The sequence below is a fragment of the Hemitrygon akajei genome, chromosome 18 (assembly GCF_048418815.1).
Source record: "Hemitrygon akajei chromosome 18, sHemAka1.3, whole genome shotgun sequence".
Taxonomy (NCBI): Eukaryota; Metazoa; Chordata; class Chondrichthyes; order Myliobatiformes; family Dasyatidae; genus Hemitrygon; species Hemitrygon akajei.
Window position 1 is genome coordinate 18,463,673 of NC_133141.1, and position 18,225 is coordinate 18,481,897.

An 18,225-nucleotide genomic window follows, 5' to 3' on the forward strand; every position below is an offset into this window, starting at 1 on the left:
ATGAATTTCTTTGATTTAGAATCATAGAAGTTTATGGCACATTTGACCCATTATGTCCATGTCAGTAATTTTTTTTTCGTTTTGCATTTGCATGGTTTGATGTCTTTTGCATATTGGTTGTTTGTCCATCTTGTTATGTGCAGTTTTTCATTGATTCTATTGTGTTTCTTTGTATTTACTCTGTCTGCAAGAAAATGAATCTCAGGATTGTATATGGTGACATACAGTACATGTATCTTGATAATAAGTTTACTTTGAACTTGGAAGTTTGAAGTAAATATGTCAGAAAAAAGCTCACAGCTTATTTTTTCTAATTGTGTTTTCTTATACTTGTATAACCTTTTTTTCGTAATTTATCTTCTCTAAGCACCCTCAACATTTTTTTGTAATTTGTAGTAACTTTATGTCTTTGCATTATGCTACTGTCAGAAAACAACAAATTTCACATCATATAAGTAAGTAATGAAAATTCTGATTCTGATTTTCTGAAGAATGTTGTGCTTCTAGTTTTATGTGCTCCTGACACTGCTGTAAGTGAGTTTTTCATTACACCTGTGCACACATCTACTTGTGCAGATGACAATAAACTTGACTTTGATGTTCTACAATAGCTAGTGGCCCTAGTGAATGCATCACATGCTTCTCTTGTGTATATTTGTGATGCATTCAACAGAAGTTTGTCATTGCAATCAAGTTTATTATATGAAGGCAAAGCTGCAACTTAATATAACATGAAGTACAAGTGTTTACATTTAATTGACACTCAGAGACAATCATAAGAATTTCAATCAAAGAATAGCCCACGTCCAGCAGTGAAAATATAATTATCTTTTCATTCTTCCCTTGATACAATCACTGTAAGTTTTTTATGATTTAATATTCTATTCAGAGAATTTGATGGTCAATTATTTTTGAATATTTAAATTTTGCTGCTTCTGACAATGATTATTAATATCCAGTATTACTATGATGAGTTGCAGGACGAAATGGCATTAGGAAAAATGTCAATGGAATTGTTTTAACAACTTTAGCCCAGGAAGATATTGACCACACGTGTAACTCACGCTAATGAAATGGAGAGAAGAATGAGTTGTCTTGATTATTATAATTAAAAGCAAATTTCTTTATGTGTGTTGTTACTTCTTATTTGGTACATTGTGTTTAAAACTGGTCACCATTCGCTTTTTAGCTGTTTAGTTGTAAAGCCCTTTTCAATTTGTTATTCTTTCAACTGCCTGAACTGTTTTCACCATGACGGCTCTCCTTCCAGTTGAACCACTGGAGAAATTTTGCATATTCCCTGAGGCTTCCTGGTGCTCAGTTGAATAACTTCTGGAATATGATGAACCAGAACTTCCAAAGTCTAAAGGAAATGAAGGAGAAAAAGTTAATTCATGCATGTTCATAGAGAAATCCAAAGCTATTATAGCTTAATTTTTGTGTAATTTCTCTTCTGCCTTGTGTAACTGCATTCCCTTTTCACTTTCTTGGCCTGGTCTGACACTTATAAGTTAGCCTCCCAGACTCTCAGCCATGTCCCCAGTGGTTAGACACCAGGGGCTACTGAGGGTTCAGAGACACACAGCATAACCCAGGCCCTTTGGCCCGACCCATTCATGCTGACCAAGTTGTATACTTGAGCTGATCCCATTTCTCCACGTTTGGCCCATATCCCTCCAAAGTTTCCTGTCTGTTTTTTAAACATTGTAATTTTCTCCACTTCCTCTGGCAGCTCGTTCCATACACCCACCACCCATGTGGAAAAGGTCACCCAATGGATCCCTTTTAAATCATTACCCTCACCTTGAACCTCTGCCCTCGAATTTTAGACTCCCCTACCTTGGGTTAAAGGCTATGACCATTCACCTTATCTATGCCCTTCGTGATCTTATGAAACACTAGAAGGTCACTCCTTGGTCTTCTATGCTACAGGGAATAAAGTTCCAACTTAGAAGAACACTAAGAACATAAGAAATAGGAGCAGGAGTAGGCCATTTGGCCCATTGAACCTGCTTCGCCTTCAATAAGATCATGGCTGATCTGGCTGTGGACTCATCTCCATCTACCTGCCTTTTCCTCATAACCCTTAATTCCCCTACTATGCAAATATATATCCAACCTTGTCTTAAATATATTTACTGAGGCAACCTCCACTGCTTCATTGGGCAGAGAATTCCACAGATTCATCACTCTCTGGGAAAAGCAGTTCCTCCTCATCTCCGTCCTAAATCTACTCCCCCGAATCTTGAGGCCATGTCCCCTAGTTCTAGTCTCACCTACCAATGGAAACAACTTTCCTGCCCCTATCTTATCTATCCTTTTCATAATTTTATACGTTTCTATAAGATCTCCTCTCATTCTTCTGAATTCCAGCGAGTACAGTCCCAAACAACTCAATCTCTCCTCATAGTCTAACCCCCTTATCTCTGGAATCAACCTGGTGAACCTCCTCTGCACCACCTCCAAAGCCAGTATATCGTTCCTCAAGTAAGGAGACCAGAACTACACACAGTACTCCAGGTGCGGCCTCACCAGTACCCTGTACAGTTGTAGCATAACCTCCCTGCTCTTAAATTCAATCCCTCTAGCAATGAAGGCCTACATTCCATTTACCTTCTTGATAGCCTGTTGTACCTGCAAACCAACCTTTTGTGATTCATACACAAGTGCTCCCAAGTCCTTCTGCACAGCAGCATGCTACAATCTTTTACCATTTAAATAATTATCCAGTCTCACCTTATAAATCAAGCCCTCCAGTTCTGGTAACACCTTTATGAATGTTTTTTGCATCATTTCCAGTTTAATTACATCCCAGGCAACCACCAAGCATGATGGAAAAGAGCTCAGGAGGGGGAAATGTGTGTTGTATCTTTACCTTGCCACCGTCATGCCTTGGGACAATGAGTTCATGACACTGAATGAGTTCTTCCTTATGGCTCAATCCTATGCTGGGGTTGGCTTGAGTATGAGCTGAATTCTACTACAAAGCAGAATAACTTACCGGATATCATTGGTGTGGTGTTAAGATGAAGAATTGCCTTTTGTTTCTGACCAATCCTGTAAACAAAAGTTTATGATGTAAGTAGAGCTTGAAAAACATTGTACTTAACCATGTTTAAGGAGCAACATTGTCTCAAAGAAGACCCACAACCAAAATGAATGTCCTAAACTTCACCTCAACAAATAATCTGCTTTGCAAACTCCTTTTACATTTCTACTGTTATTCTCAATGTATCCTGGTTGTTGAAGTACATTAACTCATCACGTTTAAATAACATGCTTGAAGTCTGTTTGGCAAGAATCTTTGACAAGAAGTAATAACTTCTCTGAACTCCAGTCTACTGGTTCAAGAGAGTAGAATACAAAATCACAAGGAGCATAAAAAAGAGTGGGCAACACAGTTCCTCCTGCCTGCTTGGCTATTCAAGAAGATCATCCTCTACTCAACTTGTCACCCTATGCCATCCCTGTATCCCTTAAGAATCCAAAAATCTGTCAATCACAGCAAATGGACAACCATCATTTTCTGAAATAATTTACAAAACAACTCCATAAAGAATCAGAAGTTACGTTATTAAAATGCATTGATTTTGCCATTTTAATGACAATGAAATTATCACATTCATTGTGTTACGCAAGGAAAATAACTATAATTTCTAGACTCTTCATTCATGCTAAAATGCAGAAATTTAGAAGTTAGAAACATAGAAACATAGAAAACCTACAGCACAATATGGGCCCTTTGGCCCAAAGGGTTACCCATAGCCCTCTATTTTTCTAAGCTCCATGTACCTGCCCAGGAGTCTCTTAAAAGACCCTATCGTATCCGCCTCCATCACCGTCACCGGCAACCCACTCCACGCACTCACCACTCTCTGCATAAAAAACTTTCCCCTGACATCTCCTCTGTACCTATGTCCAAGCACCTTAAAACTGTGCCCTCTTGTGCTAGCCATTTCAGCCCTGGGAAAAAACCTCTGACTATCCACATGATCAATACCTCTCATCATCTTATCTATCTCTATCAGGTCACCTCTCATCCTCCGTCGCTCCAAGGAGAAAAGGCCGAGTTCACTCAACCTATTCTCATAAGGCATGCTCCCCAATCCAGGCAACATCCTTGTAAATCTCCTCTGCATCCTTTCTATGGCTTCCACATCCTTCCTGTAGTGAGGTGACCAGAACTGAGCACAGTACTCCAAGTGGGGTCTGACCAGGGTCCTATATAGCTACAACATTACCTCTCGGCTCCTAAATTCAATCCCACGATTGATGAAGGCCAATGCACTGTATGCTTTCTTAACCACAGAGTCAACTTGCGCAGCAGCTTTGATTGTCCTATGGACTCGAACCCCAAGATCCCTCTGATCCTCCACACTGCCAAGAGTCTTACCATTAATACTATATTCTGCCATCATATTTGACCTATCAAAATGAACCACCTCACACTTACCTGGGTTGAACTCCATCTGCCACTCTTAGCCCAGTTTTGCATCCTATCAATGTCCCGCTGTAACCTCTGACAGCCCTCCACACTATCCACAACACCTCCAACTTTTGTATCATCAGCAAACTTATTAACCCATCCCTCCACTTCCTCGTCCAGGTCATTTATAAAACTGATGAAGAGTAAGGGTCCCAGAACAGATCCTGGAGGCACACCACTGGTCACTGACCTCCATGCAGAATATGACCCATCTACAACCACTCTTTGCCTTCTGTGGGCAAGCCAGTTCTGGATCCACAAAGCAATGTCCCCTTGGATCCCATGCCTCCTTACTTTCTCAATAAGCCTTGCATATTAAATGCTTATCAAATGCTTTGCAGAAATCCATATACACTACATCTACTGCTCTACCTTCTGTTGCTGCCAGTGATTCCTGCTTTTTCACAGAGGTCACTATTTCCCAAATGTTATTTTCAGATTAAAATGATTAAAACAGTTGTAACAAATACATGAAAATCTAATATGTTGTTGAATGAAATACAAATGAGTTTCTGATGGCACAGAAGTCCATAATTACTGTTTAATGACCTTTCTGGTAATTAAATTTAATTATAACTATTTGTGTGGATAGTCATTCCATAAGACCAACTAACCCATCACACCTGCTCTGTCATTTGATCATGGCTGATTTATTTTCCCTTTCAACCTCATTCTCCTGCCATCTCCCCATAACCTTTGGCACCCCTGCTAACTAAGAACCTATCACCCTCTGCTTTAAATATACCCAATGACATGCCTCCACAGCCATCTGTGGCAACGAATTCCACAAACTCAGCACCATCTGACTGAAGCAATTCCTCCTTATCTCTGTTCTAAAGGGGCAGTCTTACAATCCAAGGCTGTGCCCTCTGGTCATAGACTCTTCCACTATTGGAAACATCCTCTCCACGTCCACTCTGTCTACGCCTTTCGATATTCAGATGATTTCAATGAGATCAGCCCTCATTCTTCTAAACTCCAGTGGCCGACAGCCATCAAATGCTTCTCATACATTAACCCTTTCATTGTCAGGATAATTTTCGTAAACTTCCCCTGGACCTTCTCCAATGCCAGCACATTCTTTCTTAGAAATGGCACCCAAAACAGCTCACAATCTTCCAAATGTGGTCTTCCCAATGCCTTATAAAGCATCAACATTACATCCTTCCCTTTATATTCTAGTCCTCTCAAAATGAATGCCAACATTGCATTTGCCTTCCTTACTATCAACTCAATCTGCAAGTTAACATTTAGGGAATTCCCCTTGCACCTCTGATTTATGAATTCACTCCCCATTTAGAAAATAGTCCATGCCTTTATTCCTTCTACCAAAGTGCATGACCATACACTTCTCTACATTATATTCCATCTGCCACTTCTTTGCCAATTTTACTAGTCTCTCCAATCTTTCTGCAGACTCCTGCTTTCTCAACACTACCTGTTCCTCCACCTATCTTGTTCCTCAGTTATTTCAAAATTCTACTTTTTAAAAAAATAATTAAATACGATTTGTATTAAAACCAATAACAGCTCTTCTTTTCTTACATCTTATGTATCTGTTCAAACCTTTATTTTATGCATGTAAAACATTTACAATGCAAGTTTAAGAATTGTTTCATTTTTACCTCCTGACTTGTTACCCACAAGAATTCTTAAATGATTTCAACTGTTCTCCAGCTTAACGACATTACTGCATCCAGGCATTTCACCACTGTGATACTTCTCTGCATCTGTCAGTATGTCCTTGCCATAGTTATTGCTACTGTCAGTCTTTCTGGGCAACTTCCTTTGTGAGTCAGTTGTCTATGTATAAAGGCAAGGCACTTTGTCTTTGTACTGCATTAAACTAAGTCATAAATATATTATTTATAAACACACTGTGTTGGCTATATAGTTTCTAACAAGGAAACAATTTCAACAAGCTTTCTTATTGTTAGTCAACAAGATTTTGCAGAACCACACCCCTCCCACTGAATCTAAATATCTTGTACCTGGTCTCCTCTCCCTCCAGCATTTTCCTGTAGGTTTGAATTTCAAAATCCAGAGCAATTTTGACGTTCATTAGTTCCTGGTATTCATGCACTTTCTTGGCTGCTTCCTGCTTGGCTTTGAATATTTCATTCTCTTTTTCAGCAATCTTAGCCTTGATGCTTCTCAAACTTAGCTCTCCACGTTCTTCGGCTTCAGTGATTGCTGTTTCTAACGCAATCCGCTAAATAGATTTTTGTTTTAAAATGCAAATGTTAGAAAAAATGTTCTTGATCATAAAATGTTAAGCTTGTTGACCAAAAAGGCAAAGTATATCATATTTTAATAAACCTTTTGACTTAAAATAAACCCCCACACTTTCCCACTAGCTATTTGGTCCATTGACCCCAAAGGGTCAATGGACCAAATAGGATATTACTGCTCAAAACAGAATGTAAAGATTCAAATGTCTGATCCCTCATTGTTATTGAAATGCTTCACATAAACTGTTAGTGGCGGAACCTGCAGAGTTATTCTCAAATTTCTTCACCAAGGATGGAATATAAGGTGTTGTTTCTCCAACCTGAGTGTGGCCTCATTGCAGCAATAGAGGAGGCCATGGACTGACATGTCAGACTGGAAACGGGAAGTAGAATGGTTACCAGGAGATCCTGCTTTTTCTGGTGGACAGAGCATAGGTACAATTTTTGGCTACTGGTAAGGGCAGAATGAGCCTGTTCTCTCCTGTGGTCCATGATTTGGCCCTTCAATAAATATGACATATGATCTTCTCTTTGAGCACAAAAGGCTGTAGATAGTTAGCCATCAGAGTTACTGTGGAAACTGTTGGACTGCTAGTCATTATCTCTGTTTAGTACTGCATTTGTCAGCTTCCATGCTTAGACCAGTAAGGAATCAATGATAACACACACAAAATGCTGGTAGAACACAGCAGGCTAGGCAGCATCTATAGGGAGAAGCGCTGTCGACGTTTCAGGCCGAGACCCTTCGTCTTTCTCAATTAAGGAATCAATGATGTTGAGTTGCACTGATGAGGAGAGAATGAGGCAGACCTTTCTTGGGAAAGGATTCACTCTGTATCCAGCACATCATTCTCTATAGCCTCCACCATCTCCAGCAGAATCCTACCACTTAGGATCACTCTCTACATGACTCTCGTCCACTTGGCCCTCCCCACTGATCTCCCTCCTGTCACTTATCCCTGCAAGCATGACACATGCCATACCTGCCCCTACACCTCCCCCTTCACCACCATTCAGGGCCCCAAATGGTATTTGCAGGTGAGGCCACAATTCAACTGTGAGTCAGTCACGGTCATCTTCTGCATCCGCTGCTCCTAGTGAGGCCTCCTTTGCATTGGTGAGACCAGTGCAGATTGGAGGACCGCTTTGTTGAGCACCTTCACTCCATCCACCACAAAAAGCAAGATCTCCTGTTGGCTAACATTTCAATGTGACTTCCCATTCCCATTCTGATGTCTGCCCATGGTACCCTCTACTATCATGATGAGGTCAAACTCAAGTTGGAGGAGAAATATCTCATATTCCGTCTGGGTAGCCTCCAACCTGATAGCATGAACACCTTTTTCCCCAACTTCCAGTGATTTTGCTTCCCCTCCCTCCTTCTCTCTTTTTCCATTCCCCATTCTAGTTACCCTCTCACTACTTCTCTTCTCATCTGCCCATCACCTCCCTCTGGATCCCCTCCTCCTTCCCATTCTTCCATGGTCCACAGTCGTCTCCTACCAGAATCCTTTTCTTCAGCCTTTCACCTTTATTACCGATCATCTCCCAGTTTCTTACCCACCTTGTCCCTCTCCTCACTTCCCTATTTTAGATTCTGCTCACTTCCTTTCCAGTCCTGATGAAGGGTCTTAGCCTGAAACGTCGACTGTTTATTTCCCTCCATATCTGGAACCTAACTTGCTGAGCTCCTCTAATACTTTGTATGTGTTGGGTCAGGGTAGAATCTGGGATTATGTATGGGCATGCTCACAAGTAGCCCAGATAAGAGCAAGGTCTACACCAATCTCTCAAGAAATGCATACTGAAAATATAAACTTTCCAGTGAATCGAACCTGAAGATTCCCAGATCATAGAAATTCAATTAATTTACTAAATAGACACATATTGGGCAGAATACTCAACTTTAAAATGAAGACTGAATTACTTCCCTGGCCAAGACTGTACCTGAAACTGATCTCAACATCCCACCATAAGTACAATCACAGAGATTCAAATTGTCCAAAATCATCCTCCAGAATTTATTATGCCAGTTAGGTTGGAGGTTCTGGGAACAAACTTTTTCCAGTTCTTAAGAGAATGTTATTAATGTAGCACCATGGGACAGATTACCTTGCCTTGTTTTGCTTCTGGGGCTTCAGTAAGTAAACTGGCCACAATGTCCTTTTAGGGAGAGGGGTTGACAAAACTGCTTTTGACACAATGTGCACCAATGGGCAGAGCTGGCCTCGAATGACTTGTGTTTGCTAATGGCTGCACGTACTGCTTGATGCTATTCCCATCTGGAGTGGAAATGATTGGATAATTCCCTGTCAATTAACAATCAATCTGCTGGAGGAACAATGAATTGATCAGTGTCTATAGACAGAAAGAAATTGTCTACGTTTCGGGTCGGAACTCTGCATTTGGCCAGATGTCAGAAATGTTGACAATTCCTTTCTCTCCTGCTCAACCCAATGAGCTTTTCCAGCAGGCTGATTGCTGCTTCAGATTCCGGCATCTGCAGTCTCTTGTGTTTCTCTGTCGATCAAGCCTGTTGACTGCACAGACATAAGTGATTTGAGACTGATTTTATACAACTTCAGTACTATTGGTGAACAAGAAGAATGATAGACTGGTGGCAGTTCCAGAGGGTATTTACCCTGTCTGGCATTAAGAGGGAGGAAAATCAATTGGAAAAGGAGCAGAAAATGTTTCGTAGTGATCAGTGTTGACGTCATTACCTGGTTCTTAAGCGTTTCGATTTCAGTATTAACTTTCGTGATTCTCCTGACTGTGTCTGTAATGTCACTCTTGAGCACACGCAGTTCATCATCATATTTTCCAGCAGACTGGGAGAGTTGATTGTACTGAAATGGAAGCAATATCAGAGAAGGGAAAAATGTGAGACAAGAGGGAATCAGATGGTTGATTTGACCTGTCAGTCATGGAGCTGCAATCAACAGCAACTACCAAATTAATGAAGGAGTGGAGCAGGAGCATAGGAATGCCACCTCCTCCATCGCCTGCCAATCACTCACCATTCCTAACGAGGAAATTCATTACTGCTCCTTCATGATCCCTGCATCAAAATCCTAACACCCCTCATGCAACAGAACTCCTGAAGTACCATCCTCACAAGGACTGCAGCAATGTAGTCACCACCTTCTCAGGAGGCAATTAGAAATAAATACTATACAACAGCCTTATCAATAGTGTCCACATGTTTAGAATGAACCCACTGGAAAATAAAATAAGCACAATAATTGAGGAGATTAAAGCCAAACTCATGACAGGTAACATCACAAAGATCTTTGGATATCAGTCATCCAAAATTGGAGTTAGAAAAGGTTGGAGATTATGCTTAGGAAATCATCTCCACTAACCTCATACCAGATGTATTTAGCTATTTTTCTTTGCAAATTTTAAGCTTATTTTAATCCCAATGCAGTGGAACAGGACATTTTCCAGCTAGGGGCCTGTAATACATCCCTTTCTTTCCTATCAGCTGCATTCATTTGTGAATGATGGGCTAACCTCTCCAGATTATATAAATTCACCTGGTTCCCAATTAACTTCTTAAATTACAAGAGGTATATTTCTTTACCTTGGATTTGTACACAGCCTGAACCTCGTTACGACCCTTGGATGCCAACAGTTCGTATTGCTCCTTCATGTTAGCAATAAGCTCCTGAAGGTCCAGCTCACGGTAGTTATTAAGTTCAACAGTGACAGCAACATCCTTGATTTGTGAATGCAGTTCGTGGAGTTCCTTAGGTATCATTGAAAGAAAAATAAATTCATTAGGAACTTGAAAATAATCAAAATAACTATAATGCCTGGTCGCTTGTGGCCAACATGTATCTAAGCAGATGGGTCCTTACATTTAATTGGATTGATCGCATTATTTATTTATTTGGGTCAATGTTTCCTCACTAGGCCTATTCACTGACCCCCTCAGTGCAAGTGCTGACCTTTCAATATTAGATTAAGTCTGGAGAGGCTTTCTGTTCCAAAAAAAAGCTAGGTGACACTCATTCCCTAGGACACATGGGGGCTGACCTCTTACTTGAGCTAGCTGAAAATCCCCTCAGGAATGAAAGCAGAAAGAAGTGGAAAATTATGGGACATTATTCATTCCAGATCCATTTCATGAAAGGAAGCAATATGCAAGAGAAAAATAGACTGTGCTGTGTAAAGAAGGCCTCAGTGAAAGTGTTTGGAAAATATTTGAAAACTGAAGCAAATGTTTTTGATTGGTTATTGAGAATTTCCATAAATCTTCATTTTCCATAACAGGTACAATTAAGTAAATAAACACAAACAAGTGCTGTTTTTAAATTACAGTTAAAAACCAACTTCAATTCTGTCTTGTTCAATCTGCATGCGTGTAATGCGCCAAATAGAGGCATCCTGTGTTAGAGTGTCACATGGCAGCAGCCTTCCTGTGAATCTTCACATTAAAATAGCTTCACAAACATTCCTGCCATCTTGTTTTCTACCCACTTGATAATGTCATAAATCCCTTGAAAGAAATATGGTTTCAGTTGTTGCACTCTGCATTTTTCGTGTGGCAACTGCACAGACTGTTGCATTCTAGGAATTTCAAACATAACTGTTATTGGCAATTCTGTACATTATCACAATGATTGATCTTAGGAGAAAATATCTCAGCCTAGGTTTATAAAAGAGGCATTGACAAAGATATTGAAAGTTACACCAGATAACTTTATATTAGATTTTCATCATTTTATGATGTTAGAAATCATATTTTGAATGCCGTGTACTATAGTTGGTAAGAAAAGCTGGATGAAATGTCTTTGGAGAAACCATTATTAGTGATTAGACAAAGAAAGCCTATATATGTTTGAATAACTTTTATTATATTGTTATATTATCACTATTTTATTGTTATATAATGCCAGTAAAAACTCTATAATGTTACCTCTTCATAGACCTGTTTCAGGAAGTCGAGCTCACTAATAAGTCCTTCGAGTGAATCCGCAAGCTGATGTTTTGTCAGATATGAATCATCGACCCTCTGAACAAGGACATATTCAATTTTAGCACAAGAGTGTAAAGATTATTTTTCATTGTATGAAAATAATCATTGAAGAACATACCTTCTTCAAAGTTACAAAATCATTCTCCATCCCTGCACGATTATTCATCTCATCTTCATACCTTTTATAAAAGTGAAAGGAATTTTATTTCCCAGAAAATGTGCTAACATCAATCATACAATAACACTAATAATAATCATGTACTTGAGACACACTTCTTTACAAGTTTCTGCCTTGCTATGGGAACTGAAGCTACCACGATTCAGTAGTGTGAGATAGAAGAAAAGATAGCTTGGGATATACATGATTTCAAGTTTTACGATTAGCAAAATGCGACATATCTTTAGAATATTTCAGTGAGAAAGTTAATAATATCCTGAAGCAGTATTAATCTATTGCCTGTTTCTTCATTACAGAAGAACTAACAGAGTTATGGGAATGCCAAAAGAAGCACAAGGTCTGTACAATAGATAACAAAATAAATCCAAACAATCAGATCACCCTCTTATTAACTAGGATATTAGTTTTGAAAGCAGTGGTTACTGTGCTTTACCCTTTGTGTATGTGGGAAGCAGGATAACTGGGGCTGTTATTGTGCACATCCTGAAGAATAGTTTGTAAATATGTGAATGGAAGTCACAGGGACGCTCTGTGAGCCACACAGACTCAATGTGCTGAATTGTCTCCTTCTATGTTATGAAGAAATACACTCATTGGCCACTTTATTTGTTATGTCCTGTATCTAATGAAGTGGCCACTGAGTGTACGAATGAGCTTCTGCTGCTGTATCTCATCCACTTCCGCTCGTCATGTGCTCTTCTGCACACCACTGTTGTAATGGGTAGTTATTGAGTTACTGTCACCTTCCTGTCAGCTTGAACCAGTCTGGCCAATCTCCTCTGCCCTCTCTCGTTAATAAAACATCTTCACCCACAGAACTGCTCCACACTGGATGATTTTTTTGTTTTTTGCACCATTCCCTGTAAACTCAAGAGAGACTGCTCAATTTGAAAATCCCAAGAGATCAGCAGTGTCTGAGATATTCAAACCACCTCATCCTGTACCAACAAGAATTCCACGGCCAAAGCCACTTAGATTGCATTTCCTCCCCATTCTGATATTTGGTCTGAGCAACAACTGAACCTTTGACCATGTCTACATGCTTTTATGCATTGAATTGCTGCCACACGATTGGCTGATTAGATGGTTGTATTAAAGAGCAGGTGTACAGGTGTACTTAACAAAATGGTCATCGAGTGTATGTAAATGTAAACCATAGATCTTAAAAATGTGCAATTATATGAGGAAAGCAAGACCTTTTTGGAGCCCTAGTCAAGAACGATTTAAGAGTCAGAGATGACATAAGTGTTATTAAACTATCAAGCATTTGCAGAACGCTGATGTAGCATTAGTTGTTTGACTGGTTTCTCATTGCCAACTTATAAGAAATAATATCTATACAGAGAGAAGATGGAGTCTGGTGGCAGTAGTGTCTTGAGCTGTTGTGATACTAGCACCTGAGGCAGGACTTGGGACTGTCTCCTGCTATACCTGGGATTTCTGATAAAGGGTTTTGGCTCAAAACGTCGACTGTACTCTTTTCCACAGATGCTGCCTGGCTTGCTGAGTTCCTCCAGCATTTTGAGTGTGTTGCTCGGGATTTTCAGCATCTGCAGAATTTCTTGTGCCTGAGGTTTCATATTCACTGGTGGGTATTATCCTGTAACATTCCTTTAAACTAGTAAAAACTATTTTCATAAAAGCTTCTATACCATTTTACATATCTGCATGTGTGCTAACATGGAGGAGCTTTTAATATGCTTCTTTAACAGCTATTACCAATGCTCTAGTCATCAGTTAAGGGGGCTCTGGTTGTGCAAGAACCCTGAGAACACAATATCTGTCATGTTTTCTCCAACTAGCCCATTGGACATTATGCAGCAGCTCTCTCAATATTGTCTGTCCCCTTATAAAGGGTCCTAGTTTAAATATAGAAACGTGTGAAAAAGAACATTGAATAAAACCCGGATGTATTTAGTCTGCCAGGTGCAGTCATAAGGGAGGTGGAAAATTCACAACAGATACTTTCTTCCAGAGAACAATGGGAGCAGGGAGTGTACATACTGAAAGCATTTGTGTGTTGTGCAACATCTTTTCTTGCTACACCTCACCTTCATATTCCTACTGTATATTATGTTATTGCTGAAGCAGGAAGGATATTTGCATATTTCCCTTTGAATGAAGTGTCCCTTTTCTTCCAGAAACGATTTCACAGCCAAAATCGTGTTATAAAGAAGTAGAATAAGCCATAATTTAAAATGATCTGATGCACTTTTGTGTCTGTCAGCACACTGCAGTTACCACTGCCAAATTTCTAACAGCAATTCTCTGGTTTCCACAACACCTCCAACCTTGGTGTCATCAGCAAACTTACTAACTCACCCTTTTACTTCTTCATCCAGGTCATTTATAAAAATCACAAAGAGGAGGGGTCCTAGAACAGATCCCTGCCATTGGTCATCGTCCACTATGCAGAATATGAACCATCTACAAGCACCCTTTGCCTTCTGTGGACAAGCCAGTTCTGGATCCACAAAGCAATGTCCCCTTGGATCCCATGCCTCCTTACATTCTGAAGGAGCCTGGCATGGGGAACCTTATCAAATGCCTTACTGAAATCCATATACACTACATCCACTGTTCTAGCTTCATCAATGTGTTTTGTTACATCCTCGAAATATTCAATCAGGCTCATAAAGCACAACCTGCCCTTGACAAAGCCATGCTGACCATCCCTGATCATATTCTGCCTCTTAAGGAGATAAGACTGTAGCTAGAGACACCTTTCAGGGAGTTGGATGAATCAGTGGAAAATGTTAATAAGAGGCATTTCTCTCTGTTTAAGAAAAAGTGGGAAAACAGTGAGTGACATGGTAGCGAAGAGGGAAATTGGGATTGCTTAATCAATGAGCAAATACAACTAACAACTGCTGGGTGACCTCTTTCAATGCTGCAAACTGTTTTGATTCCATGGTTTACATCTTTCATGTAGTGAGAGCAGACATTTAAAGATAATTTGGTATTTGATACATACTGGATTTTGAGACTAGTCACCGTCTTGTGCATCTGTTCCAACTCACTGTCCAAGCGGAACTTGTCTTGGTTAAAGGTTTCCAGCTGTCGGGTCAGGGCATTGATGTATGCCCTGTACATATCCTCATGGTTGGAACTGTAACCTCCCTGCTGCTGCAAGAGAGACCACTTGGTCTCCAAAACTTTGTTTTGCTGCTCAAGGTAACGAACCTGGAAGGATTCAAAGGACAGGTGGGGAGAGGTGGGGGGGGGTTGTTGGAAAATACCAAAACAATCAGAAAGCAAAGCTCTGATAACATTGGAAGAAAGAAACAATTCCACATTCCTAATGGATTCAAAGCAGTAAAATCCTTTCACCCGAAAGTAGCCATTTCTCTAAAAGAAAGTTCAATGTCAGTTTTGGCATCATTACACCTAGCTGCCTGTGTCCTTTAGGATCAATTTTAAAATACTCTTAATTGTGTATAAGGCTCTGAATAGATTAGCTCCTCTGTAAACTTTGGAGTGTCTATCCCCTTACATCCCCAATTGCAAGCTTAGATCCACAAATACTAGCTTGCTTAATGTTCCTAGGGCCAAGCATAAAGACATATAAGAACAGATTATGCAGCCTTTTGCTATTATGCACCAAAAATCTCAAATACTCTACTGACTGAGATATGCCAGTTTAGTACTGTGGAGAGTTTCAAAACACTTCTAAAAGCCTACTTTTTAATTGGCCTATTATAGGATTACTTAATACCTGTTGATGTTGATTACATTTATATAATTTGGAATATTTGATTACATTTTATTCTACATCATGTTTGTTTTTTAATTTTGTCTCAGATTTTTATGACTATATTGATTTATTTTTACAATTTTTGAACCTGCATTTTAATGTATGAAAGGTGCTACATAAATAAAGTTACTATTATTATTATTTTCAGCCATATCTCTGTAAAAGACTTTAAATATTTATTACCTTGCTAATGAAGCTAGCAAAACGGTTGTTGAGTGTCTTAATCTGTTCTTTTTCTTCTCGGCGAATCACTTGGATGAGCGGGTCAACATCCTGAGTCGAAGTAGTGGAAGTGCTGATGACAGTTTGGTAAGATGGGGAACTAACTCGCTCCACAGTCTTTATACTTTGAGCTGTGGTCCTAGAAGATTCAGAGCTGGAAGAACGACTGTAGCTTGCTCGGCTGCTGGAGGAGTATTCGGTCTGCTTTGTGGACTGCATTTTGGCTTTCTCTGGAGGCACCTGTTCGAGTCAGCTCAAACCTACAAAGTTAAGATTTACAAGTCTGCATGGTGTTTTTATAGACTGAAAACCTGCCTTGAGTTGCATGGCACGTTTGTCAGGAAGAGCCTTTCTTTTAGAAATGTGGAATGTAGTTTTGCCACCAGCATATTGAAGACAAGGCCAAATTCTTAGTGGTCACATACCAAAGTTATAATTAAAATCAGTCACCATTCTTTGCTTATCAAGAAACTATTTTCCAATCATGATAACTCAACCGATTTACTCTACCACCCACACCAAATATTTAATGCCTTCTATTCCAATAGTTCAGTGGGAAAAAGCATCATTCAAGTAGTACTTGTCATTGCAACTGTTAATAGGAAGAAGATGGCCAAAAAGAAACAACTTTGCAGCACTAAAATGTTGGCAGCAAAAACTTGGAAGTCGAGATTTTCATGTATCCCAAGTAACTACCGAAATCAGACCAAACACGGCCACAAGGAAAATGGTAACAAACATTTTAAGTCGCAGTAAGAGAAGCAGCAGCAGCAGTATTCCTGCCAACTCCACGACACTAGACACGATCAACTCGACCTCCTTCTGGTTTCCCACTGCATCCCTGCCCTCATATACACTGACCATCAGCCACCTATTTACACTAACTCTACATTAACCCCACTCTCCCTCTGACCTATCAACTCCCCAAATTCTACCATTCACCCACACGCAGTGGCCAATTAACCTATCAGCCTGGATGACATGGGAGGAAAGCAAAGCGCCCGGGTGAAACCCACATGGTGACAGGTAGAGCATGCACCAGTGCTACCACCTACCCCCTCCCCACAACTCCCAACCCACTGCCAGTGTTACACAGTGCCACTGTCAGTGAGATAAGCAGCTCAAAATTCAATTTTCTTAAAGGGAAGGATGTTGGTTTAGATGAAGCCCAGATTTGGGCCCAGCGTCTCAACCCTAGTGTTCCACAAAAAGTGACAAACAGAGATAGACAAATTTCTACATAACTGACGCAAACATAGAGCAATGGCTTCAAATGCTTTCAAGCACAAGATCAATGCTTCTTATAACATAGCTCTATTAGAAAATGGTGCCTGTGAGGAAAAGTCAAATAAAATTCTGAATTAATCGTTTGCATCCATCTTCAAGGAAAAGATATGATACTGACATCAATGGAGTGGGGGGGGGGGGCAGAATCAAAAAGGAAATTCAGAAGAGAAAGATTACATGCAAAACTATTGGCAGGTAAAGTTGAGAGAATCCCTGAGGTGATTTGTAAATATATATAAGGAAAGAGTGGATCATACTGGATGAGCAAATGGTAGCCTGAATCAGAATCAGATTCAATATCACTGGCATATGTTATGAAATTTGTTGTTTTGCGGCAGCAGTACAGTGCAATACATATCTAGAAAAGAAAAAAATAATTTACAACAATATATTTTTAAAAATTAACTTAAATAAGTAGTGCAAAAGGAGAGCAAATAAAGTAAAATAGTGAAGTAGTGTTCCTGGGTTCATTGTCCATTCAGAAATCTGATGACAGAAATGGTCCTGAAATGTTGAGTGTGTGCCTACAGGTTCCTGTTCCTCCTCCTTTGATGGTAACAATGAGAAGAGGGCATGTCCTGGATGATGGGGGTTCTTAATGATGGATGCTACCTTTTTGAGGCATTGCCTTCCGAAGATTCCTCAGTGTTGGGGAGGCCAGTGCCCACGATGGAGCTTGCTGAGCTTACGACTTCCTGCAGCTTTTTCTGTTCCTATTCAGTGCCCCTCCCTCCCAGACGGTGATGCAACCAGTTAGAACGCTCTCCATGGTACATCTTTAGAAATTTGCAAAAGTCTTTGGTGACATACCAAGTCTCCTCAAATCCCTAATGAAAAATAGCTGCTGTTGTGCTTCCTTTGTAATTGCATCGATGTGTTGGGCTGAGGATAGATCTTCAGAGGTGTTGACACCCAGGAACTTGAAACTGTTCACCTTTTCTAGTTCTGATCCCTCGATGAAGACTGGCGTGTGTTCCCTCAACTTCCCCTTCCTGAAGTCCACAATCAATTACTTGGTCTCTCCAACATTGAATGCAATGTTGCTATTGCGACATCACTCAAGTAACTGATCCATCTTGCTCC

General features: G+C 40.0%; 1 protein-coding gene across 1 annotated transcript; it reads right to left on the bottom strand.

Moving 5' to 3' along the window:
* Window positions 1-676: 676 nt before the first annotated feature.
* LOC140741166 (keratin, type II cytoskeletal 8-like) lies at window positions 677-16,146 on the bottom strand. The gene is made up of 9 exons (XM_073071019.1): window positions 15,817-16,146; window positions 14,854-15,062; window positions 11,820-11,880; window positions 11,642-11,737; window positions 10,304-10,468; window positions 9,441-9,566; window positions 6,478-6,698; window positions 3,002-3,057; window positions 677-1,363 (listed from the first exon to the last, which is right to left on the bottom strand). Exons 1-9 carry the CDS (start codon window positions 16,072-16,074, stop codon window positions 1,212-1,214), a joined length of 1,344 nt encoding a protein of 447 aa, XP_072927120.1. The 5' UTR covers window positions 16,075-16,146; the 3' UTR covers window positions 677-1,211.
* Between the last annotated feature and the right edge of the window lie 2,079 nt (window positions 16,147-18,225).